Source organism: Lacerta agilis, chromosome 13 (assembly GCF_009819535.1).
Source record: "Lacerta agilis isolate rLacAgi1 chromosome 13, rLacAgi1.pri, whole genome shotgun sequence".
NCBI lineage: Eukaryota > Metazoa > Chordata > Lepidosauria > Squamata > Lacertidae > Lacerta > Lacerta agilis.
The window spans coordinates 10258245-10285312 of NC_046324.1; the positions used below are offsets into that span (position 1 = coordinate 10258245).

General features: G+C 44.7%; 1 protein-coding gene across 1 annotated transcript; it reads left to right on the plus strand.

Annotated features, from left to right (window-relative positions):
* The first annotated feature begins 248 nt into the window (after window positions 1-248).
* On the plus strand, window positions 249-26289 carry GNB5 (G protein subunit beta 5). Its single transcript, XM_033167551.1, has 11 exons — window positions 249-411; window positions 4649-4785; window positions 6228-6269; window positions 6909-6985; window positions 8302-8434; window positions 14289-14432; window positions 16963-17054; window positions 18827-18875; window positions 20439-20535; window positions 25015-25181; window positions 26203-26289. The coding sequence occupies exons 1-11, from the start codon at window positions 300-302 to the stop codon at window positions 26212-26214; spliced, it is 1062 nt and encodes a 353-aa protein (XP_033023442.1). The 5' UTR covers window positions 249-299; the 3' UTR covers window positions 26215-26289.
* The last annotated feature ends 779 nt before the right edge of the window (window positions 26290-27068 follow it).

Below are 27068 nucleotides of genomic sequence, written 5' to 3' on the forward strand. Positions count from 1 at the left end.
CGAGCTGGCACTTTGGGGGGGCAGGTATGTCCCAGCCTGCATAATTGCTCATATGATGCGCAAACCAACCAAGTTCCCACGCAGCCCGGTCCTTTCCCGCTTAACGTGCAGGGGAAAGATGCCTCCGCGCGGCCCGGCCCTGCCTAGCCCGAGTGGGACAAGCGTCCGCCTTGCCCCGGCGCGCCAATCAGCGTCGAGGAGGGCGGGGCCTCCCTCTTCCCCGCTCGCTGGGCGGATCCGGAGCTGCTGCTCCTCCTCTCCCCGCCTCACTGTCTCTTTCCCCATCTCCTCCTGCAAAGATGGCAACCGAGGGGCTGAAGGAGAACGAGACCCTGGCGTCGCTGAAGAACGAGGCCGAGAGCCTCAAGGGCAAGCTGGAGGAGGAGAGGGCCAAGCTGCACGACGTGGAGCGTGAGTATGGGCCCGGGAAGCGGGTGGAGGGGCCGGAGTGGGGGCCCCCGCTTGGCTGCCTTGGAGGCTGTCCTCCATCCGAAGCAGAGATGGCAGAAAGCGGCGGGAGGAGAGAGAGACGGGGACAGGCAAGCAGATGCTGCTGCTTCAGCAAACAGAGGGAGGCTGGGTGGGGTGTGGGTGGGGTGCTGGACTTGTTTGATGAGAGATTGGAGGGGGGGGGAGATCTGGGGAGCCTGCCTTCCCCTCCCTCCGCATCCATCTCTTCCACCTGCCCCTCCCCGTGTTGTGGTTCTTCCGAGAGTGGCGTGGCTGCGAGAAAATCGCCCTTCACATCATCCAGCAGCATCGCTAGCTAGCTGCTGCGTTTGAATCTGAAAGCCTGAAAAGAAAGAGGGGCGGGGGCAGAGTCGTGGTATTTCAAGCTTTTTATTAATCGAGGCAGGAGGAACAGGCTATCCCTGTCGTCGTTGGATGCATGATCCTCAGAAGCAGATACGTGTTTATTCGTGGGGGTTGGGGTTGGGGTGGGGGAGCTTGGTGAGATGTAAACATGCCAGGGGAATGCAAGAGGCGGCTGTGGACGCAAGAATGAGCTTTATGCTCGATTCCCGTAATAATGGTTGCCAGATCCAGGGCGAGGGAGAGCATTTAAGGCGACCCAATGAAAAACAGGGGCAGGGACAAGCCGCAGGGCACCTGCCTTTTATTTAACAGTTGCATTAAAAAAAGAAGGAAGAAAATCCACTCAGTTTCCCCCCTCTGCTGTCTTAAAAGCCCTGCCTGATCAAATCCTTCTGCTGCTGTCCGCAAACATTGCAAACAGGATGGTAGGGTGACTTCCTGACAAGGAGAGGATTCCCCGAGCCTTGCTTGTTTCTAGAGCTCTTTTGCAGCCCTTCACCAACCCGTTAGCTGTAGTGCCTGGGGGCTGATGGGAGCTACAGGTCAAAACACCTGGAGGGCGCCTGGTTGGCAAAGGCTGCTTTACAGAGCTAGAAGATGGAGGGGGAGTTGCTATTTGGGAAGGCAGGGAAACTTTTAAGTTGGCTGAGAAGAATAACAGCATTCAGAGTCGTGCTTTGGGAACCTGCGGCCCTCCAGATGTTGCTAAATCACAACTCCCGTAATCCATGGCTCTGTGGGGGCCATGCTGGCTGGGGCTGATGGGAGTTGTAGTCCAGCATCTGTAGGGTCACAGGATCACCATCCCTGCCATCTGTTTTTTAGATTTGCGTGGGGGTGCCAGCACAACACTCACAGGTGTGCTTGTACCTGCAAGAGCCTGCTGGTCCCATTCCCCTCATCCCACCTGCTGAAATTTGGTTTGAAAGCAGCGGTAATAATAATAATAATAATAATAATAATAATAATAATTTATTATTTGTACCCCGCCCATCTGGCTGGGTCTCCCCAGCCACTCTGGGCGGCTTCCACTAAACATTAAAATACATTTAAAATATCACAGTTTAAAAACTTCCCTAAACAGGGCTGCCTTCAGGAATAATCCATCTGCCCCCAGATCTTACCAACACCACAGTTCATTTAATAATAAACCTTGTATTGTAGACAATATAATACTGTTTTCAAACCTAATTGCATGTTGTCTTACACTGAACGTAACCAAAAGCCTTTATAATCTCAACAACAAAAAACAGAGACATTACACGTTCCTTTGTATTTCTTGAAAATCATAAAGAAAGAAAGAAAGAAAGACCCAATTGCTACTGTTGATGTGTCCCTCTCATGTTGCAATTAGACTTGAAATAGCCGCCTATTGGAGCCAATGAAAGACTTTTTTTCAAGCCTGATTGTTTTGGGGTGAGGTGGGGTTTGATCTTCCTAGAAAGTGCACCTGGATGAAAAAGGCTATCCCCCCCCATCACTTTTCCACTCTTCTGTAAGATTAGCCCCTGCCCACTGCACATGCCCAATGAGGCTTGCAGGGTGGGGACACCCAAATCACATTTTTAAGTGTCATTGGTTGGGGGGGGGGAGAGGGAGGCTGCATGTTTGTGTGCATGGGATCCAGAACAGTTTTTTTTCCTGTTTGCAAATGGGCCCCCAAAGGTGGGGTGTACATGGTGACCAACTCATTCCTGTCTTTCGTACTTTCTGGGGGCATCTGTTCAGCCTCTGTGGAAGGACGCTGTTCTTATGTCCTTAAAGTGTCAACATAAAGATTCAGTCCTATTGAGTCCAATGGGCTTTACTCCCAAGTAAGTGTGTACAGGGCTGCAGCCTCAAGTATTTTATTACTTTGTTGTTGTTCAGATAAAATGAACACTTTACTTTTCCCCTTTTTAATTTTTTTTTTTTGACAAAGTAATAATCACACATAAATAAGAATCAGGACCATGGAGAGCGTCAAGTGAGCAACTCTTAGGGATTATTCCCATTTACCTTTTGCCCTGAGCTTTCCAGGCACAAATCTGAGTGGTTTTTGGGTTTTGCGCCCCAAAGCTTTCTCTGCAAAATCCTGCTCTTGAGCGCTCAATTGGAGCAAACGTCAATTCGGGTTTCCTGCATATTGCAGTTTGCTCCGATTGAGCTTTAAAGAGCAGGTTTTCGTGGGGAAAGCTCTGGGGCAAAAGAAAAAAGAAAAAGTCTCAGTGTCTGAGCTTTAAAGTGTGGACCTTGCCTGGAAAGATAAGTGTGGATAAGCCCTTGGGCACCTGCGCTGAGACTCCCATTTCCAGGCTCTGCCCTCTTGTGGATAACTAGAGCCTTAAAGCTTCACCTTCTGACCTGAAGCATGGCCAGTGGTCAGGGATGATGGGAGTTGTGGTCCTAGGAACCATCTAGGAAGCCACAAGCTCCCCACTCTGCTGTACCAGAAAATCTGCTTGCAAGAAAAATATTTGCCTGGGTTTCTCCTAAACTTCAGAGATTTAGAACATATCTGTACTGGTTAACAATTTGCTACCGGGCCAGGTTCAAAGTGTGTCTATTAACAACTTGGGACCAGTTTGTCTATCCCCACATGTACCCACTTGACTGCTTCAAACGACAGAATTGGCACTGCTTCAGGTGTCACGTAATTCCCGTTCCATTGTTGCAAGAGCCCCATCGTATAAGGAGGCAGCACCTACACTTTGGAACTCCTTGCCTATTGAGACCAAGCAGGTGCCTTTACTGTACTCTTTTAGGCTCCTGCTAATAACATTCTTCTTCAGGCAAGCCTACCCAGATGCTCAGAAAGTTGAGGCAATTGGTTTTAGTATTTAAACTTTTGCTTGTTTTTAAGTACAGTTGTAAAAAATAAATAAATCTGAATTTTATCGTTTTATCTTTTTGTAAACTGATTTGATTTTTTAAACCATCATTTATAAATTTTATGAAATAAAGAAAATAGGAAATAACTATTAGACCCTCAGATCCTGAATCCCAGGATTTAAATTAAAGACAATTTTCTTCCGGCAGGCTTTACCAGTTGCAACCAGTGCCTATTTTGTATTGTTCTATTTTTTTAAATGGATCATTTCTTGGTGTTTTTAACTAGTCTTCTGCTTTTTCCCCCTTGTACATCACCTTGAGATGATTGTGTAGAAATCTATTAATAACAAAACAGGTATAGGAGTCACTAAATGCTACTTGGGAGTCACTGAATATGGGGTTCTAATAGGTTCTAAGGCTTTATAGTTAGAAAATGGTTCAAAGGTGAGTCGTTGGCTGTGGATTTTGCTGTGGGGGTATGTTCTTCTCAGTTTTGCAGCTGAAAAGAGGATCTTTCCTTCTTTCAGGGAGATGCAACCGAGTACTTTCCTTTTAAAGGATGATGACTGAAAGGCTAATAAATCAATGAATAACTTTAAAAAGAGGAATGGGTTGTTTGAGCTACTGCCAAATAAGTCTCATACATAAAGCATTGCCCATCATTACTGGGTCCAGGAGTCCTGTCCAAAAATAAAATAAAATAAAATGACAACCCTGCCAGTGCAGTAAATAACAGTTGGTGCCCAAACAGTATTTGGGACCATTGTGTTCCATCAGTGGAAAGCAGAGGCCTGCCTTGAACTTTAGGCATGCACACTTTGCTGAAGTTGCAAGCCAGAGGTTTGTGCTGCATCTTCAAATTCATGCTCTGCAACAATTCCACACCCCTGAGGCCCCTTGGCCACAACAGTTAAGGCTTCAGGCCTGTTGACAACCTTTCTCTTAACATGGGAGCATCATCTTGGAACTTTGCATGCATTGCCAAAGCACACAGTGACTCTCTGTCTTGAATTCCCTGCAGTTCATCAGGTGGCAGAGCGTGTGGAAGCTTTGGGTCAGTTTGTGATGAAGACAAGAAGGACGCTGAAAGGCCATGGCAATAAAGTCCTCTGCATGGACTGGTGCAAAGATAAAAGAAGAATTGTCAGCTCTTCCCAGGTAAAGAGAGATGGTGTCATTGTCTTGAGGGTTTGCTACTAGGCTGAGGAACAATCTTAACTGGAAAGAAAATGTCTTACTTAGTCTTTAACGTTTGACAAGATTGTGTGTTTATTTAGAAATGTAGGGCATTGCCTTCTTCCAGATACTTATTCTACAGTGTTGTCTGCACTAACCAGTAATAGCTTGCCATCATCTGAGGCAATGTTTAACTCTTTCAGAACTTCCACTCGTTTTCATGACATTTAGAGTGCTTTGGACTATATAAATAGTGCCTCAAACCAGCAAGTTAAGATTTGATTATCTGGTTCCTTATTCGTTGGACATATAAACATCCCATCCTGTTCTCCATCGTCTAAAATTTTACTTCTCTCTTGGCATAATCTTCCTACTTATTTCCCTGAAGACAGAGACAAGGTTTTCAGTAATTTTGCAGAGGCCAAAGGCTATAATAATGGCAGTTAAAAACCTGTTTTGCACCCTAAATTTATTTATCAAAATACTTATATACTGTTCTTGCATATGTAATACTCTGTGCACAAAAGCAAATGTACAAAAGTAAATGTACAAAATTCAGAATAAAACAGCAACCAATGGGTCAACAGTGTGAAAATTGAAAATAGTCAGACGGTAAGGACAGCCAGCAAAGACCTCAACAAAATCATCACGTTTTCAGCAAATGCTGAAATGCCATGAATGCAAGTGCTTGCCTCAATTGAGAGGACATGAGGCACTTACTTTTCAAAACTTCTTTTTTCTAATTTTAGTTTCAACAATTCTGTTTCATTTTGCTGAGCGTTATATAAAAAAAACACCTTAACAAATTGATGATACCCTGCTTTCTTTCATGCCAGCTCACAACCCTTCTTGACTAACTGCTCTCTTCCTGAATTTGTTAACACTTTTGCATCTGTTTCCTCTGCTAAAAGTAATCGAAAGGGAGAAGTTTTTTCTCAGGGCAAAGGTTTTCATGAAAAGGACCCCACCCAACGGAAGTGGTGGAGAGATGTGTGATTGATAGCATTTCCAGGCTGAAATCTAGCGCCATCTTCCCAGGCTGACTTCAGTTGTGAGTCTAGTTTAGCATAGGGCCTTGGTGGTAGCCAGCCAAGGGCCTGGTTTAGAATAGACTGGGGGTGATCACTGCTGTGTCCTCCAGTTGTTTTGGATTCATCTGACCATCAACCTTGCTGGCTGGGGCTGATGGGAGCTGGAAGTCCCACAAAATCTGGAGGGCAAAATGTGGGCTACCCATACTTTAGGCCTAGAAGACCTGATGTTGCATTTGAAGGGACTGTTACCACCGGTTTCATCCCTCCTGCACAAACCTTTCGATTTTAGGCAGGAGAGGAAAATGGAACATGAACAGAGAGAATCGCAGTAAGACTTCAAAATATACCTCCTTGTTTTAGAAACTTACAGTCCCTCTTTGCTTTTCATAGGATGGGAAGGTGATTGTTTGGGATGCCTTCACTACCAATAAGGTAAGTTCCTTGCATTTCTGATTTCCCTCAAGGCCTAAAGAATGGGTGTGTTCGATGAATGTGGGAGGCCAATAGAAGGCTCTTTGTCCCTTTGTCTTCCATTCCATGTTGAAGACCTGCAAATTGTGGAAACAAAATAGAAAATTCCTTCCAGTAGCACCTTAGAGACCAACTGAGTTTGTTCTTGGTATGAGCTTTCGTGTGCATGCACACGAAAGCTCATACCAAGAACAAACTCAGTTGGTCTCTAAGGTGCTACTGGAAAGAATTTTCTATTTTGTTTCGACTATGGCAGACCAACACGGCTACCCACCTGTAACTGCAAATTGTGGTTCGCCTTGGTGGTAGCCAGCCAGTTTGGGTTTTTTTTTTTGTTTTTTTTTTTAAATAAGTCGGTTCATTTCAGTGCGAAGCTGAGCCAAGTGTGGGACAAACATTTCCATTCTGCTAGGGTCCAAAGGTCTGATGGAACGAGGCCTGTTGCTGATACGTTTCTCTCGTGTTACAAATGCCACTCACTTGTAGTCATTTCCCATCTTTTAAAATCAGTATAAGAGAATCCTGCTTTGCTCTCATTTAGTGATATAGAAAGGATTTGCAAATTGACCCGTAAGATGCAAGAGGTGATTTGTGTTTCAGGAACATGCGGTGACGATGCCTTGCACCTGGGTGATGGCATGCGCTTACGCCCCTTCAGGATGTGCCATTGCTTGTGGGTAAGTGGGAGCCTCTTTATTAAAGTCATTTTTTCATTGTCGCACTGAGCCAAGGGAGGTGTTTCCTTCCCTCCAGTATTCTTTAAAGCACCTGATGACGGTGTGGGCTTTTTTTAGTAAAGCTTTTGGCCAACTCAGTAACTTTGATCCTGACTTAGGTTGTGTATAATTTGATGACTGCTGGATTTGTTTTATTGCGTCTAGTTTGTGTGTTGTTAGCTGCTTTGAGATTCTTTGGAAGATAAGGCAGGAGAGAATTGTTTTCATAAATAAATAATAGATTGCCTTAATAAGTAAATAAAATAACCGAATTCCTCCCTTAGACCAGGAAAAAGCAGACCTGCTGTGGAAGTGCAGGGAGATCTTCACAATATAATTGACTGACTTTTATGTGCTTATTAGTGGTTCGTACCCAGCGCTCCTTGGAAATTCTAAGAAGCCCCCCCAAAAAATCACTGCAGTTTCAGAAGGTTCAGTCCAGCATCTTGATTCAAAATGGCTTCCAGTCATACCCAAAGATAGATGAAAATCTGCTCCTTGATCTTGGGAAACACGATGAAAAATTAGTTTACGATATCTTCAGAGGTGCCCAAATGCAAGCAAACAGACAAAAACACACACAACCGAACCTTTCCCACGTGTGTCCAAAAAAGCAGCTTTTGATTTAAAAATATATATATATAAAATCAATCTCACTAGAAAGCCACAGTTAGAAAATGATTTAGAAATTACAAAAGAAGAAGAAGCAAGAATTCAAAAGTAGCATTTTGGTAGTGAGAGAAATCCACAGATCACAGTAAGTCTGGGGAGATCATGGTTTTACTGACTCCTTAAGTTCTCCTAAAGGAGTGGAATAGGCAGATCTGTCCAGGGTAGGAAGGGAATGCCACAGGGACAGGTGCCACCGCAGAGAGCGAGCTCTGTTTCTTGCAGGCTCACTTCAGATAGAAGTATCACCTAAGATATGTTTCTGTGGGGAGAGGGATGAAGTCACCCCCTAAGGCACCTTCCAGACAAATAGGGTAAAAAATGCTCCCAGTCATCTTGTAGGGAGTGGATTTTTCATCCCTTCAGACTTCCCTTCCACCTGCTCAAGCCTTGCTTTAGGCCACATGCCCTCATTATTCCCTTTTTACAGCTCCACCGCCTCCTTAGGCAGTAGCCAGTGAATGGGAACAGGGCCTTTCCCTGTGGGTCTGAGCTCCCCAGGCAAACAGCAAAATGGAAACTGGACAGCCAAAAGCAAAGCTTGCCAACAGTCAGTGCTCATGCAATCCATGCTTAAGCGATATTTTTTTTCTTTAAAAAAACTCTAGGGGTTTGGACAACAAGTGTTCTGTGTATCCACTGGCATTTGAAAAAAATGAGAATATGGCGGCCAAGAAGAAATCAGTTGCCATGCACACCAATTACCTGTCGGCTTGCAGCTTCACGAATTCGGATATGCAGGCAAGTACACCCCAGTGTTAGAATCATAGTTGTCGAGTTAGAAGGGGCCCCCAAGGGTCGTCTAGTCTAACCCCCTGCAATGCAGGAATCTCAACATGCAGTCCCTCATCCAATTGGAAACCATACTGGACCCTGCTTAGCTTTGCAAACACTGGTTGTAGACAGCGGAGTACAGATTTATAGTGACATACCTGTGCATGGGAGATGGTGCAAGGTTTTGTTTTGCTCCCGGGGAGCTGTGTCGCATCCTCCCTGCCTTCACTCTTGTACACACAATGTACTGACTTCCTTTCCCTCCTCACCGTGTGATTTCCAAATAAAGGAACTGGTTAGCTGACAGAACCAGGACCTGAACCTGCGGAGTTAGAATAAATTCCAGTTTGCTGAGCTTAGGCTTGACAGGAAACCGCGGTTTATTAAAAAACCAAAAGTGGAAGCTTTCGATCTTATCTGTTTCCCTTGCATACGAAGAAAGGGGAAGAAGAGGGTCCGTGAGAGTCTGAAATAGTTCATGTTGAAGAAGGCAGACCAGCAGCATGACCAGCGGTCACAGGCAATGGGAATTATAGTCTCCCACATTGGCAGAACACAACATTGAGTGTCTCTTCTATTGGCCTTGGATCTAGCAAACATTACATTATTTATTCGTTTGTAGGAATTTTGAGACAGCTCAGCATATAACATACCAGGGTGGAGTAGACTTGTAAGATTTCAAAACAGAATACAAAAGCACAGTAAAGCATCTTCAGGAGTAAGCCCAATGCGGCTGAATCACAATGCAGGGAAAGGCTTCACAAATAAGGAAGTTTTAAGCAAGCGTCTGAAGATCGCAGGGTAGAGCAGTGGTTCCCAAATGCCCTCTGCCCCACAGACCACTTGAAAATTGCTGGTGGACTACCTAATTGTTTTTCTGCCTGTTGTATGTGCTGGGTGCGATGCGCTTTTTAATTGTATTTTGATTGCTTCTTTCATTGATATAATGTATTACAATTTGAATTTGCACAAAATTCAGATTGTAGTATGATAAAATACTATATAAGAAATAAACAAATAAAAATAAAAATGCAATTGAAAATTAAAGTTAATAGTTAATGCGACGGATGTGCCTCTTGTGTTAAACTTCGCTCCTGTTTCTCTCCGCCTCTTTCAAGGCTTAATAACGCATTTAAAAAAATAACACGAAAGTAAGAGGCATTTGTTCTTTCTGGACCTCATTGCCATCATTAAAAGCAATATTACCAAGATTAAATTTATTAATTCTGTCATCCTATTAACTTTATGAGACATAATAAAACACAGATCACCTCAGGGCCGGCCCATCCATGAGGCAAGGTGACTGCCTCAGGTGGCAGTATCCATGGGGGCAGCAGTTCCCAATGTCAGTCTTTCTCTCTCCACCTCCCATGTTTGTTCCTAATGTAGATCTCCCCTCACCCTTTCTTCCTCCCTGACAGGGAGGGGGTGCTATTTTGGGGTCTGGCTCAGGTGCCAAGATGTCTTGGACCAGTTCTGGATCACCTGAATGAGATCTGCAGACTGTTGGAGGTCCATGGACCACAGTTTGGGGAACCCCATTTGTAGAAGCTTGGGGGATGTCCAAAAGGAGGGAATTCCACAAAAGCTCAGGTCCCTCAATGTGGACTGGAAACATCGTGCAAGGAATGGGGATTTAATCCTTTCCTCCTTAACCAAGACCACTGCCTTCCCATGCTGCCTTTAGCAATTGCATGGTTAAAAAAGAGATCCCCAAATGCATGTGTGGGTTGAAGGCAGGTCCTGGCTTTGGGAAGGTTGAAGGCTACTGCTCTAAATGGTTGATAACATCCTAGGAAGCTGTATACTATTCTCTCCCACCCACCCACAAACCAACTAATCTCAAAAAGAATATCCAGATTTTAAAACAGGAAGAAAAAATATTTCTAAAAAGAAAAAAGGAGCTTCAGCGTCATAGCCACAGAAAGGTAGAGCTTGTGGTGGCAGAACCTTCTCAATGATTTTTTTTTTTAAATAATAATAATCCAGACGTTTTCAATCTTTTTGAGTCCATGGCTCCCTTGACCAACTGCATTCTTTCTGAGGCACCCCTGTGGGGCTCAGGAGCCTAGTTATGTCACCCCTTCCCCGCAGAGCTGGCAGCGTCTCACCCTTTTTCGAACACCCTCCCTGGTGGAGAGTTCCCTCAGCCTCCTCTCCTCTCCCATCTCCTTGAGAGTCCTTCGGGGCTGCCATCCTTGGTTTCTGAGCTGCCACCCCTCGCCCCAAAGAGGGGTGCCTGCCAGAGGCACCATTCATTCACCTGCGGAGCTTATAGCCGGGGCTGCTGCAATAAACAGCTGTGCAAGCCTTTGGGAGGCAGAAACATGAGAGGGCATGAGAGGAAGGAAAGAAAGAAAGAAAGAAAGAAAGAAAGAAAGAAAGAAAGAGGGACAGAGGCCATTGTTGGCCGCAGCGCCCCTGACCATCATTCAAGGCACCCTAGGGTGCCATGGCACACAGGTTGAAAACCACTGCCTTAATTCAAAGCTCCCATCAGAGCAATGGCCATTCTAGGGACATTCTGAGAGAAACAGTGAAACATAGTGGCCAGTAGGGGGCTCATGTGAGTCAGTTTTGCCCTTCTGAACCAATTTCACTCTTCCTGCTGTGCCCAGGTTGATGGGGGATCCACTTCCTTTTACCCCTGGCTCCCTTCTCGCAAATTGCAAAGCACACTTTCCCATTTGGAAGATTTAATCGCAGCTCTGTGTTTTGTTTTGTTTCTGCTAGTTTTCCACTACAACTTTTCCTGACCCTTTGCGCATACCCTTAAGGTTTGGCATTGCCGTAAAAATTTCAAGTTTGCGGGCTTTCTTTTTATTTTTTTATTTTTATTTATGATTTTCAATTTTATACATTTCAATAATTTTGTAATCATTTTAACATTTCAAAACATTTCAAGACTTCCTTCCCCGTCTTTCTGCGGTTCCTTAAATTTATTTTTAAATATTTTCTGCATATCCAAATTAACTTAACTTGCTCATTTATTCATCTACTTTAAATATATATTCCTATAAAACTGCAGGTTATTACAATAATCCTGCCAATGCTCTTATCTGTTTACAGTTTATTTGTAAATATTCCATAAACCATTTCCATTCTTTCATTAAAAGTTTGTTATCTGGATTTCTTGCTTTTCTGGTACGTTTGGCCAATTTATGCATATTCCATTAGTTTTTGTATCCATTCTTCTTTTGCTGGGACTTCTTCTTTCCATTTTTGGGCAAGTAACATTCCTGCTGCTGTAGTGGCATACATGAATAAATTTCTATACAGTTTGGGTAGTTCTGTCCCCATAATACCCAAAAGTTGCAGGCTTTAGTTTCACACAGGTATAAGGAGGGAAGACAGCACCCCAAGTCTACATCTCTGACTAATTTGGGCTCTGTGTTTGCTGTGATTACACCAGACACCTGCCTTTTAAGGCTACAATTTAAGCACTCCGGTTTCTGTGGCAACAGACACTCCTCATCACCTCAGGTTTATTACTGGAAGCCTCAGAATGGGAAATAATAGCTTACCCTGAGCTTCTCGCATCCCAGAATAGCAGCGGCTGGAGCTTAAACAGCTGTTGAAGAGAAAGACATAAGCCTATTCTTGATTTTGCAGCAAAAAACGCTAAAATAGTACCTCACACATTCTTATATATTGCTTGCGGGTGGGGGTGGGAATCCATATTTAGGCAGACACCCGTTAAAAAACGGAAGAGAGATTTATTTACTTTATTTAATTCAATCTGTATCCTGTACCCTCACAGAGTGGCAACCATTTATTAACTGCCAGTATACATAATGGTGGCAGTTTCTTATGTAAACGCTTCAGTTTCTTATGTATTGCACTGTGTTGCATTACAATTTAAACTTGATGGAAATCAAAATAAAATAGAATAGATAAGAAAGGAAAGCTGTCATCAAAATGCAATTAAAAAACATATAGTATCTAGCAGTGTGTATTACAATTTGTACAACTGGCAGAAGATCATTGTCTGCCAAGACCAGCAGCAATTTTCACGTGGTCTATGGAGGCGGGAGTTTAGGAGACACTGGTTTAGGGCATGCTGTGGAATATGATTAATTGCCTGTGCTGTGGCTTATAGAACGGACCCTTTTTGCAACTGAAATCAAGAGGAATCAAACCATTTCCCCCAGGTATTCCTGTTTGACTTGTTTGCTGCACAGTGTCTCTTTCAGTACCCTGCCAATATGTTGAGTGCCCAGGCAGAGGGAAAGTATTTTCATTTCAGCCCAAAAACCATCCCAGTGTTTACAAGGCTGTTCAAGCAGCAGAGACATGACACCAGGCCCCCTTTTTTATGAGAGAAACGGTTTTAAAATGCAACCACAAGGGGGCAATTACGGACCCAGTCTAACGATCCTGAGTTTTGCTGAGCTGCTGACAATGCAGGGATTATATAAAACTGAAAGGCAAAATAGATGTTCACTAAATCTGTAGCCCTCATCGTTTCTCTCCCCCCGCCCTTTGCTGGTTAAAAGGGGGAAATATTAGTCAGCCAAATAAATATTTTTATCTGAGTGCCATACTGGGCATTTCCATGGTAATGAGTTATTTGGAAGCAAACATTTTGAAAACAAAAGAGAGTAAATATTCAGCTGATAACCTCAGCATCGCCTTTTAAAGCCACAATATATTTTATTATTAAAAATATGAATACCATAAATTCCTATTTCGCATTGCAAGAATACCAGGCATTCCAGAATCACACAGATGTTTCCCATGTGTGAAATTAGAGCCATCCCATACACTTTCCTTCTCGTACCACTTTTCTCCGCATCTACCATGTTCTTAGGTTGTAAATTATTTGGAGCAGGCTTGCTTTCTGTGAAGCAGAGTTGAAGGAATTGTTCTGGGTTCCCAGACACCATGCCTACTTGTCAAGGGCCTGATATCAGGTGGCAGTTCCCCCAACCCCCTTGGTAGCATGGCAAGCTCCACTAACAAGAGAAGGTTCAATCTAAGTTAGGTTTGAAGTTACCATCTATCAGTTGTTAGGAGGTGAGCCTAGGCCTGTTTCCTAAAGGAATGAGCGCCGCAACCCCAGAGTCGGACACGCCTGGACCTAATGGTTAGGGGTCCCCTTTACCTTTACCTACCTTTTAAACTAAGGTACTGTAGTTTAAAAAAACTAAGGGACACAGGTGGTGCTGTGGTCTAAACCACTGAGCCTAGGGCTTGCTGATCGGAAGGTCGGCGGTTCGAATCCCCGCGACAGGGTGAGCTCCCGTTGCTCGGTCTCAGCTCCTGCCAACCTAGCAGTTTGAAAGCACGTCCAAGTGCAAGTAGATAAATAGGTACTACTCTGGCGGGAAGGTAAACGGCATTTCCATGTGCTGCTCTGGTTTTGCCAGAAGCAGCTTAGTCATGCTAGCTACATGACCCAGAAAAACTGTCTGCGGACAAACGCCGGCTCCCTTGGCCAGTAAAGCGAGATGAGCGCCGCAACCCCAGAGACGTTCGCGACTGGACTTAATTGTCGGGGCCCTTTACCTTTTTAAAAACGAAAAGAGGAAAATTGTAGTGGTATCAATGGTGCCAACCAGCTTAGTCATGGCGCCCCCTACTGGTGGCTCCCACCCCACCAGCTGAAGACCAGACTTTTAGCACAAACTTCTGCTTTAGTGTAAAACTGTGAGTCAAATGGATGAGAATAGAAAGGGAAATGACTCAGATGCACCCATGCTTTAAATGTGAAACAAAGAATCCAACTTTAACATGGATCAGTGGAGACAAATCTTTGACAAATCGTGTCTTTCTTTTTAATAACAGTTGTTTTCTTTTGTTTTCCCCTTCTCTCCTAAAGATCTTGACTGCTAGTGGAGATGGCACCTGTGCTCTCTGGGACGTTGAAAGTGGGCAGCTTCTGCAGAGTTTTCACGGCCATGGAGCGGATGTCTTGTGCTTGGATCTTGCTCCTTCAGAGACCGGGAACACATTTGTGTCAGGGGTAAAAGCAGATTTATCTTTATGCAGGATGGAGGGAGGGAATTGCAGGGAGAGACATGAAGCAAATAAAAATCTCTCCAAGTGGAAGAGAGTATTTTGTAATATTTTGCTAAGTGCCCTTTCTCCCGATTAAAGCAGGCATTGCTGTTGTATCCCCAGCTGCACTAATGCAGAATGCTGCAAGCATTCAGTTAGGGATGCCTGTCGAGGCGGGCTCCTCTTATGCCTATGCTTTTTGAATGAGATTCAGAAGAATATAGCCCTTCTCGTGGCTTACTGAAAGTAGGACTGTGTTGCCCATTAATCCTAGGAGCTGTGTCTGCTGCTTGTCCCAATCAAATGTTATTTCTTTTATAGAAACTTTTATCTACCACTTTTCAGCCCCCATAAAGACACACAAGGAAAACACAATCCTGATACAATAAAAATTTAAGAACAGTAAAACCACTCTTAACAACACACAGAATTAGAACCTAAAAACTGACACTGTCAGCAACGGCAACATATAGCAAAAACCCAGGAAAAGGCTGGTGAAATTGGAGAACCTTTTGACTGTCCACCAAAAACTCGTCAATGGAAGGAGCCAGTGAAATCCCAAATTTCAACCACTTGGGTGTGTCATGTGACTCTTCAAGACCCAATTCGTCTTGAATTGGGCCCCAAAACAAATGGGAAGCTAGTGCAGATGGGACAGGATTGGCATAATATGATCCAAAAAGAAGATGGCCCAAAGCGTTATGTCTGCTGCATTTTCACCAACTTGAGTTTCAGAATGTTCTCCAATAGCAGCCCCACACAGAATGCATTGCAGTAGACTAATCTATAGGTGAACAGGGTCCATATAACTTGTGACTAGATCCACCTTCTTCAGGATGGCACAACTCGAGCCCCAGACGAAGCTGGGCAAATGCACAAATTCAGAGCAGGTTATATGTCCTCCTGAATTGGTTTGTCTGGATTAAGCCTTTGGTTAGCACATACCCAGTCCATCTCTGCACCCAGATAATTTCTGCACCTCCTTTGTAGTAACTGAAAAGGAAATATGCCACCATATTAAAGGTAAAGGTAAAGGGACCCCGACCATTAGGTCCAGTTGTGTCCAACTCTGGGGTTGCGGCGCTCATCTCGCGTTACTGGCTGGGGGAGCCGGCATACATCTTCTGGGTCAAGTGACCAGCATGACAAAGCCGCTTCTGGCAAACCAGAGCAGCACATGGAAACACTGTTTACCTTCCTGCCAGAGTGATACCTATTTATCTACTTGCCCTTTGACGTGCTTTCGAACTGCTAGGTGGGCAGGAGCTGGGACCGAGCAATGGGAGCTCACCCCGTCACGGGGATTTGAACTGCCAACCTTCTGATCAGCAAGCCCTAGGCTCTGTGGTTTAACCCACAGCGCCACCCACATCCCTTGCCACCATATTAATGGCACTCAGTTAAAAAACTGAGGTTAGTGGATTGGACGGGGGCAGAGGCAGCGATGGTGGCATCTTCTCGTCCCAGCTTCCTCCAGAAGAAAATTAACCTCTGCACCATTCTTGCAGAGGAAACCTCCAGTGTGTATGTAACCAAAACAGTAGCAGCCAGGCACAACATGGAAATATCATCAGGCTTGAATGAACTCTAAGGTTTGCAGAAGTACAAACAGTCCTCATTGGGGAAAGCAGAGGAGGGAATAAAACTTCAAGAACTGCCTAGTGTGTTCTGAGCATGTTCCATTGCTGTGGAATGCTTGCTGATTTGTTGGCAGGTTAAAGAATGAGGCCCGTGGGACGGGTTCTCCACCAGCGATTTAGAAAAATAGCAGAGATTATCTGGGGTGGTGAAACAAGCCTGTGGGGAGGGGGTGTAATGTAGCAGTTCTTCTTGTTGGAATAATTTGATATTTGGCATAAAACAGGTCTGAAAGAAGCTCAGCACTTTCTGGAATGCCCTTGGAACGTGGAAGGAAGCCAGTGCCATATTGATCTTCTAGCGGCAAAAATTGCAGAAGTAGGAATACTATTCACAGAACCATCCCCACTGTTTAAAAATATACTTTATTGATTTTTTTTTAATGCAAGCATAACAAAATGAGAGAAAAGAAAGAATAAGAAATGCAAATCATAAAAGGACAAAGGACAAAAGGACAAAGATACAGTGCAGCCTCAAAGGGACAATAAAGTATTAACTCATACAAACTTTCCTTTTACAAATAATAAAGATACATGAAAACTGAAGTATTCTCCACCTGTGAGTTCAGTCATAATTTTTTTTTATAAATCCCTGTGCAGAGAACCATTGATATTTCAGCAGTTTGCCTTAGGCTTGGTATATGAGGGGGGTATTTCATATATCACCTTTCTATGATGAAATTGAGACTGAAGACAACTTGCAAACGAAACTCTAAATCGCAACAGACCTTCAAAATAAACCTGATGATTAAACAGTAAACAGCATCATAAAAACCACCATTGGTTCCATAAGGCACTCGATCTGCGTTGATTCTTATTGAGGATATAACTGGATCTTTATTGACTTTTGTTTTTTAGGGGTGTGATAAAAAAGCCATGGTTTGGGATATGAGGACTGGCCAATGCATTCAGTCATTTGAAACCCACGAATCGGATATCAATAGCGTCAGGTCAGTAGGTGCTGTTACCGCACATTCATGTGATTGCATCCAAAAATGGTTCATTAGTGCTGACTAGCAAAATACCTGTAAGGATAATGTATAAGGGGGGAAGGGGGAAGGTGGGAGGGTCAGCTTTCCTCTCCGCCTATCAGAGCTACCACCATCTCTAGCCAATGAAGGAACAGCACTGGCCCTGCGGAACAAACCTTTGCTTGCCCAATAGCAGGGGTAGCCTGGTGGGCGGAAGGGAAGGCCCCCGCTACAGTGACCCCGTGGGCAGAGCCATTCCTATGGCTTTGTCACAATCCTGCATGACCAAGAGAAAATTCAAAGAGAATTTTGGCTTTTGATTAAAGGATTGTTGCATTTTGCAGACTTTGGCAATTAATTATTTACATGGCAGATTAAAACTCTTTCTCAGCATTCCCTGGTTTGCACCTCTGTACTTTTGAAGCCATAGACTTTGCTTTAAATGTACTTGTTTTCCAGTCCAGCTGTCTCCTCAAAATGTTTTCTTACGAGCCACACAGAGTTGTTTTATTTATGTAGCAGGAATTAATGTAAAGTGGGACATGGGAAGCTACCTTACACAGAGTCAGCACCAGACAGGCAGTCACTCTCCAGGGGTTGAGGCAGGAAATACAGAATCAGTACATCATCAAATTGCATCATGACATTGACTATATTTTCATAGCAAGCTTATCATAATCATGGTTTATAGGAGTACTAATCACTTATAAAATTATCATGGCTTACCAGATCCACTATCATATGAGCAGAGGATTTTCTGTAAAGAAAACCCTATCTTAATATTAGCAATTTCCCTTTTTATAGCCTTTTATAAAAGTAAGGTACAGTGCATTTTTCTATTGCCTCTCTTTTCATTTTCTATTGCCTCTCTTTTTCATTTACAGGCTTGCTTACAATTAATGCAATGATTTGCAATCATTTTGATTGAACTCACACTTGTATCATCCAAGTGAAATAATTTTGCAACAGATAATGCAAATAGATAAATACTAACAATTGCTACCGGTATTTAAAAAAAAAAAAAACTTGGAGAGGTATTACATAGACATGTTATCGGTACTAAATTACTAATTGTTGCATGCTTTCTGGTATGTTTTTGGGGGAGAAAATGAGATGTTACATTTCTCTTTGCTTGAAAAGTCTGTGGGTTCTGGCTCAAAAATTCTGGTTTTGCTTATGTGAAGTGCCGGAGCTTGCTGTCTAGCGTTGGCCGTTTCTGTTTACCAGAAACACCAAAATAAGAAGAAGCAGTTTGAAGCTTTATTCATTATGCAGAAATGAAAGCTGTTTGCATTGGAGTGGGTGGGTGTTACAGGTGTCTGAGCTGACCTGGCACCTGCTTTGAGACCATCTACAATAGCATGTGCCAGGTGGGCAGTGAAATCTGTCAGAGCTGCATTTCATAAATTTTGGGGCCATGATCAACTTTTACCTGTAAGATAACCGCAGAAAGTGATAATTCAGAGTTCTAATTCTCAAGTCTTGATCAGTTCCACCGCAACCCCAACCTATCCAGGTGAACTCTAGGGGAGGTGGTGGTGGACAAATTTTGGTGTTGCTATTTTCTGCTTTTAGATGTTGGATTACCACCGCTGCCACATTTACCTCTATGTGTTCCTTGTTTTACTTACTTGCTACTGGATACCTGTAATGTTCCTGTATGCAGCATATAGAAAACAAATAAAAGTTGGGGAAATATTATCTTTAATTCCTATATTTCTAACGCAACACACTTTCTGTTCTCTGCGTAGGTACTACCCAAGTGGAGACGCCTTTGCCTCTGGCTCAGATGATGCCACAGTACGTTGCCCTATTTCATTTTTGAAAGCCTAGCCATTTCCCAAATGAGGGCTTGGGGCCATGATCAACCTCAAATCACCCTGGCCATTCAGTATTCTATTGTGGCTTGTTTATTTTGTACATTCTTTGCTCACCTAATACTTGCCGGTCTCCAGATGAGTTGCAACCCTTAAAAAATGTACAAATGCGCTCTTTGTACCCTGCAAAGAGGGTGTGATGTCTAGGAAGCGTATGATGGAACAATAAGGTGCCCATCTGTGGGAGTGGCAATCTGAACTAGCTGCAGGGGCAAGGCCGGTACATCATTGGGCCGATTGGCTCTTTTCCTTAGGGAGAAGTGACCATTGTGGTTGCAGGCATAAAGAGGTTAAAACTGGGTCTCCCGAAGATATATTGTTGAACATCTGGGGCCTTTATTTTAATGACACTTAGAATATTTTGGTTTGGTAAGGTTCAAAAAATCTGCAAAACCTTTAACCTGGAGGCTTTCCCCAGAGTGTTTATTGCGTCATATGGATGCATAGCTAACCACAGGTCTACAGAATGGGTATAATGCAGGTCTACGCAAGACAGGCTTCTTATGCCATGTGAAGGTATGAATGCATGTTCTATAGCATAGCTATATGTAGTATAGCAGGGGTGGCCAACTCCCAAGAGACTGTGATCTACTCACAGAATTAAAAACTAGCAGTGATCTGCCCCCTTTTGCGGGGTTCAGGTTGAGGTTGTTGAGCTTCTTTAGGAAGGAAAGCCATTCATGTTTTGGGGGGTTCGGGTCAAAGTTGAGCTTTTTTTTAGGAGGGAAAGCCCTGTTTTGGGGGCTTCAGGGCAAAGATGTGGAGCTTTTTTAGGGGAGCCAAAGCTGCTGTGCTTCTTTGGGGGGAGCCAGTGATCTACCACAGATCACGATCTATCTGTTGGACACGCCTGTCGTATAGCATAGCACAGCACGACTCATCAGAGGCATAATGCATTCGCTCAGCAGCCTGGCAAGTGTGAAAGGGTCTGCGCTGTGGCAGAAAAGTGGTTCTTAATGCTCAGGAGAGCGCATGGGAGGGTTAGAAGAATGGAGGGGGAGGGGGGAGAGAAGAAACTTGGCATTGCTTTGCAGCCGATTTAGATTTCCGCCAAGGCCCATTCTAAGGGCTCAGTAGGGGGCTACAAATATATCCGCATCTCATTTGAACCTCACTGCAGCCCTGGGATGTAGCTGAGCGGAGAGAAATCTGCCCAAGACCACCCAGTGCATTTTCTGGCTGAGCAGAGAGCTAAAATTTTGACTTCCCCAACATCCCAAAGCAACAGTGACTTGTCTTAGCATCGTGGCAGGCCAGATATTGTGTCTTCCTCTAACGCCCACAGGCTTAAACAGGTTGGACATCCCCTGTAATGATGTCAGGTGATTGACAGGTTGGCTGGACCAGCTACTGGTCCAAGTTTGCCTTCGTGGGTGGGACGGGAGAGAGAGTTTTGTCCTGTTGGTATCTATCAATCTTATCAAAAATCAGCTTGTGTGTATTAGCCTTTGCCTGAGCACAGATACTGTTTCTCCTTTCTTTCCAGTGTCGTTTATATGACTTGCGGGCAGACAGAGAAGTGGCCATTTATTCCAAAGAGAGCATCATCTTTGGGGCATCGAGTGTGGACTTTTCCCTTAGTGGTGAGACATGAATGCTGACACACTATTCTTTGGGGGAGCAGGCAGGAAAAGCTGTGCTATAATCTCTTTTGAATGTGGCTTCGATTGTTGTCACAGCTACAGAACCGAGGGCACTTGCAGACTGTGGCTACTCTGCGGGTGGGATTAATTCACATACTGGCAAATTCAGGTTGCTCAGTTGTAGTTAGTTGGGAGCTCTTGCGCAGCAAACCCACTTCCCCAAAAGATCAAATTTATTCCAATAAGGAAAGTTGAAAGTCTGACATAACACTTCCTTTGATGCATCTGCAGACAAATCAGGATGGGTGCTCACTGAATAGCCAGCGTTGTCTAATCTCCCTGCAAATGTATCAGGAAGGATGCTCAATGAACAGGTTGTCTGGAAGTTTCCTTAGCTGGTGAAAGAAACTTGCAAAACTGCAGAATCGTTGCAGGCCCTGCTGTCTTCAGGTGGCTGTTCTTGAGCTTGGGTTTTGAAGCTAAGGCTGGTAGCTCATCTTTCATGAAAACAGTTCTTTGACTCCACTCCATGCTTTTGGGAGGGTGTTGCTTTAGCTGCTGTATCCCTCTTGGCTTAGGGAAATTGGTTATAGCTTGAGCTACAACATTTCACTGATTTGAATCAGTTGGACTGGTTGATTTTAGAAAGGCTCAATCTAAAAACAGCAGCAACGCTCTGGGTGTCTCCAATTAGTTGGGCATCGTTTTATTAAAATATATTGTTGGGATGAGGACACTTTCTGGAATTAGCGTGGCTTTTCTAAATACGTCGACATTAGCTCAAACCTTGAGGAACTACGTGCAATGTCGTGCAGCAGGCAACTTGTTACTTGTTTTCTAACAACACGGCAAGTGTAGTTGCGCAACATGCACTTTGAGTGATGAAGGGCAGTTGCACATGCCAGCAAATTTTCACACCATCTGCTGCTGGTGGCTGTGTGAGCAAGGCATACCGTACTCTCTATTTCCACAGAACATCCTGGGAGCCCATTGCTATTTGTGTTCCACTTCCTTGTTCTGTTATGCAAAAGCTCATTCCCTTTCTTGGAAGAGGCAAAAATGTGTTGCACGCTTGTGGTGTGGACACCATCTTGGGTCTTGCTAGTGAAGGAGGAGACTCCCATCTGCTGTGCAGCAGGGCCCAGCCCAGGGTGTCAGTCAGAGCTGTCAACCTTCCCTTTTTTTGCATTGGGAAATCGCCATAGCTGTCAACTTTCCCTTTTTTTGCAATGGGAAACGGCGCTGGAATAAGGGAGTTTCCCGCAAAAAAAGGGAAAGTTGACAGCTATGGTGTAAGTCCAAGGCAGGACAGAACAAGTTACAGGGTGGTTGGGTACAAGGCAAAGCAGGGTTCAGGCTGGGTTTGAAGCTGCTGTGGCAAGGAACAAGCTGAAATGGAGCCATCAGAGTAGCAGAAGTGCAGCTTAATAGTTAGAATGATGATGATGATGATGATAATTTATTTATTATTTATTACCATATTTTTCCATGTATAAGACTAGGTTTTCCCCCTAAAAAATAATGTCAAAAATTAGGGGGCGTCTTATACGCTGGGCCATCTTCCCCCATTTTCTTAAATCTGAGTCCCCAAAAATAGGGGGCATCTTATACATGGGGGTGTCTTACAGACGGTAAAGTATTTATACCCCGCCCACCTGGCTGGGTTTCCCCAGCCACTCTGGGCGGCTCCCAACAGAATATTAAAAACATAATAAAACATCAAACATTAAAAAAATCCCTAAACAGGGCTGCCTTCAGATGTCTTCTAAAAGTCAGACAATTATCTGACTTTTAGAAGACATCTGAAGGGACATCTGATGGGAGGGCGTTCCACAGGGCGGGCGCCACCACCGAGAAGGCGCTCTGCCTGGTTCCCTGTAACCTCACTTCTCACAGGGAGGGAACCACCAGAAGGCCCTTGGAGCTGGACCTCAGTGTCCGGGCTGAATGATGGGGGCAGAGACGCTCCTTCAGGTATACTGGGCTGAGGCCATTTAGGGCTTTAAAGGTCAGCACCATCTGTGCTACAGGGTGCCGCTGTGCTTTAAAGTGCCAGTGGTCTTCTTCTGCAGTGGAGCAGAGGAGCCTCAGGTCTTCCTAAGTCATCTGCAGCTGAGTCCTCCCATGTCAGAGGATGGCAGTGCTGCATACTCAGACTGGCACAGCACATTCATCTGAGAGCATTTTGGGTTGGGCCCTGCACGCCTTCCCCTTCTGCTTCACACCCCTTGCCCTCATCCCCTGAAGTTGAGGAGTCTGGCTGCAGAGTTTTGAGACTCATTTCCTTGATGTTGCTTTGCCTAGTCCCCCATCAGTGATTGTTTGAAAGGAAGGCAGATGCGTCAAAGGCCAGCGGCTGAGCCCTTTCCTTCCTCAGAAATGGGTGGGGAAGGAAGACTCCGTAACTCTTGAAATCATGACTTGGCAACTCTGTTCAATTCTTAATTTGAGTTACTGCTTTTGTTATTATTACAATTTCTAATACAAAGCTCAGCAGCCAGAATTCATCAATCAATAACATAGCTGTCAATTTTTCCCTTCTTTTAAGGGAAATTCCCTTATTCCGAATAGGATTCCTCGCAAGAAAAGGGAAAAGTTGACAGCTAAGATCAATATACGCGGGTGGCGCTGTGGGTTAAACCACAGAGCCTAAGGCTTGCTGATCAGAAGGTCAGAGGTTCAAATCCCCGCGACAGGGTGAGCTACCGTTGCTCGGTCCCAGCACCTGCCCACCTAGCAATTCGAAAGCACGTCAAAGTGCAGGTAGATAAATAGGTACCGCTCTGGCGGGAAGGTAAACGGCGTTTCCGTGCACTGCTCTGGTTCGCCAGAAGTGGCTTAGTCATGCTGGCCACATGACCTGGAAGCTGTATGCCGGCTCCCTCGGCCAGTAAAGCGAGGTGAGCGCCACAACCCCAGAGTCGGACACGACTGGACCTAATGGTCAGGGGTCCCTTTACCTTTACCTTTATCCTTGCTTGCACACCACATTAAGCCATAAACTAGGTTTACTAGCCATAATCACAAGTAATTTGTGCCTACTTTGCCCCCCCCCCCCAGAAAACAAACCATGATACATGGTTTTGCATTGTAGCTAAACCAGGGCTTGTAGTTAATTTTGTTCCAACAAACTGCTTTCTGTAGCCATGTTTTGATCTGGGCTTATCGATGGAGCAAAACGAAACCATGATCCCAGTTCAGCTGGGGGTCATGGTTTGTTTCCTAGCAGTGAGATCTAAGAGGAGTAGAACATTATTCAGCTGGTCTGCAGGATGTCTGTGGATTTGTGGATGGAGGCAGGAGATGGCGCATCCTTTACGTTAAATGTTCATATTGACTTTAGTTGTATGCTAATTGCTTTTTTTTTTTTTTTTGCATAGGCTGTATTTTATTGTATTACGATTTGAATTCTGTGGCTTGCAATCAAGTACAATATATAAAAAACAAAAGAAGCCATAAAAATACATGCAGGTGCACAGTGAATTTCATTTGCTACACAACAAGCAGAAAAATCATTAAGTGGCCCAGAAAAGAAAGAAAAAATTGGGGAACCACTTGCTGACCAAGATGTGCAGATTTGGCCATTGTCTGTGCCCTTCTTTGGAAACATTATTTGCTAAAAATCAGGGTACAGTGGTCAGAAGTGTTTCTAGCCCCTTGGCTGCCCGGGGCGGGAAGCCAAGAGGCACCCCTGGGGGCAGGGCATCGCGGCATGTGCGTGCGTCATGATGTCATGACACACGTGTACAGCGCGACACCCCGCTCCCGGGGATACCAGGTGGTGGCTTCGCGAGTCTCTGCGGGCTGGCATGACACCCCCTCCTCGCTGGCCCACCCCTCGCACCGAAAAAAGCTGCTGGAAGGGGGAAAAGGGAAGGCAAAGCAGGCGCTTGAACGCGCCTGCTCTGCTTGCCTTCGCCCCTCCCAGCGGCTTTTTTTGGCGCGAGGGGTGGGCCAGCAAGGAGGGGGTGTCATGCCAGTGACAAGCGTGACGCCCCCTCCTCGCTGGCCTGCCCCTAGCGCAGAAAAAAAGCCGCTGGAAGGGGGGAAAGGCGGCATGCCCCCATTCAGGGCCCACCCGGCGGGGCGGGGTAGAGAGAGGGGCCGAAGTGTCACCCCCCTTCCCCTGGAACCCGGGGTGGGCCGCCCCCGCCCCCTTGCTCCGCCCCTGTCAGTGTTACCTCGGTTTTCTATCGTAATCCATTCTGGAAGTCTGTTCAAGTTCTGATATGTTCGAAAACTGAAAGTGGAAGCCTCAAAATGGAAGCCTCAATACGGAAAACTCAAAATGGAAGCCGTGTTTCCTGTTCGACTTCTGAGGCGCGTTCGAAAACCGAGGCATTTACTTCCGGGTTTTTGGCTTTCGAGTTCCAAAACGTTCAGCTATGCAGGTGCTTGAAAACCGAGGTACCATTGTATAAGCCTTGGAAATGTCGTTGTTCGTGTAATGCCATCATTCTTTACGAATTCCTTCTGCAGGCCGCTTACTATTTGCTGGCTACAATGACTACACCATAAACGTGTGGGATGTTCTGAAAGGGGCTCGTGTTTCTATCCTGTTTGGCCATGAGAATCGAGTTAGCACTTTGAGGGTTTCGCCTGACGGGACAGCCTTCTGCTCAGGATCCTGGGATCACACTCTAAGAGTAAGGGCTCTTCATTCTTCCACTTCCTTCCTCTTTTCCCAAAATCAGCATCTCCTATGATTAATGCAGAAATAATATGATTACATAAAATGCATTTATAGCCAGCTTCATGGTGAAAAGTCGTTGAATCAGAGAACAAGAGAAATACAGGTTTTGAAAACCCGTAAAAAAAAAAAATCAGCTATATAAATGTTCCATAAATAACTTCGTCACACCTCTGGGAAATCCTTCTTAAACAAAAATGTCTTTGGTATGCACCTGAACACTGTAACATTAGTCACCTGCCTCAGTTGTTGCTGGTAATCAATTGCAGAGAGCCGGAGCTTGCAACGCTAGAAGCTCAGTTTCTAATGAAGCTTCTATGTGCTGACACTACGGAAAGTTTTCTAATAGATCCAGAGATACACTATTTAAATTAATAATAATAAAAACCAGACTCCCACGAGAGGTGGTAGACTCTCCTCTGTTGGAGGCTGCTGTGAACTAATGGCCTGTGGGTGATGCTAAATAAAATGGGAGAGTGTTATTGTGATGTGAGAAGAGTGCGTGGGCAGGTCCTGATATCACACAACCTGCTCTTTTTCATATAAGACTTCACACCAGGGATGAGGAACCTGTGGCCCACCAGGTGTGGCTGGACTACAACTCCCATCATCCCTGGCCATTGGCCATGCTTGCTGGGGCCAGTGATGGAGCTTCATGCTCCGGCACCGGGGGCGGGAAGCAGGCGGGGGCGTGGCTGGCGTGTGTTCTGGGGGCGGGCCGCGCCAAAATGGAACCCTATCAGGATCCAGCTGCCCAGGGTGCCCCGCTCCCCATGCCCCGCCCTTCCTACACCAGGGGCCGGGGCTGATGGAAATTATATTTCAGCCATATCTGGAAGGCCAAAGTTTTCCCAACAACAGCACCCCTAAGAGAAGCATTGCTGTTCCCATTGTAACATAAGCAGGTTGTTTTAGAAAACCCCAAGTAACCTTTTTTTTGATGCTCATCATCTTTTGACTTTTTTCTCTCTCTCTAGATCTGGGCTTAACCCCCAGTGCTGTTGGCAGATACGTGTTGAAATTGTAATGGGATGGGGAGAAAATGAACACCTCAGATCGGAAAAGGAAAAAGCTACAATAACGAAAGGAAATGCAACAGGGCGATAATTGAAAGATTGAATGCGACATTGTCAGTGTTTTATCACGTTGCTGCCCAGACACACTCACTATTGGTTAGAAAAGGTAATATACTTTTATCATACAGTGGGGGTGGGTGGTGGGGGAGAATCTATGTGTGGAATAATAATAATAATAATAATAATAAGAAGAAGAAGAAGAAGAAGAAGAAGAAGAAGCTGTTTTTATTCTGTTTTTGAAACTACCTTTTTTTTAAAGAAATAGTTTAATAATCCTCCGAGCCAGACCTCTGTCAAAATAACTGTTGGAACAGAATTTAGTATTTCATTGCACATTATGTATCTAGCACTTGCGTGTAATTGCATTTCTTCCTGAAGTCAACTTGGAAAGAAAACCAGAGTATCTGAAGGTTCATGCTCTTGTTCCATTGAAGCCATAAAGGAAAAAATATGAAGGATTAGCCCTTCCTCTCCCTGTCCTTCTGGGTTTTACATAATAGGAAGATCTCACACCAGGGTGGTATGTTGAACTAGGACTGGGGAGACCCAGGCCCTAACCCACCCACCCCCGAGCCAGGAATCTCTGGGTGAGATGTGGCCATACATTTATCTTTCAATCTACCCTACCTGACAGAGTTATTGTGAAAATAAAATGGGAGAGTGTTATTGTGATGTGAGAAGAGTGCATGGGCAGGTCCTGATATCACACAACCTGCCCTCTTTTATATAAGACTTCACACCAGGGATGAGGAACCTGTGGCCCACCA

What these genes read in the sequence shown, in the direction of transcription:
- GNB5 (XM_033167551.1), top strand. Translation starts at nt 300, where the DNA reads ATGGCAACCGAGGGGCTGAAGGAGAACGAGACCCTGGCGTCGCTGAAG. An exon ending in TCACGAATTCGGATATGCAG is followed by an intron (nt 8,435 to 14,288) that starts GCAAGTACACCC and finishes TCTCTCCTAAAG; the next exon opens with ATCTTGACTGCTAGTGGAGA. An exon ending in GGAACACATTTGTGTCAGGG is followed by an intron (nt 14,433 to 16,962) that starts GTAAAAGCAGAT and finishes TTTGTTTTTTAG; the next exon opens with GGGTGTGATAAAAAAGCCAT.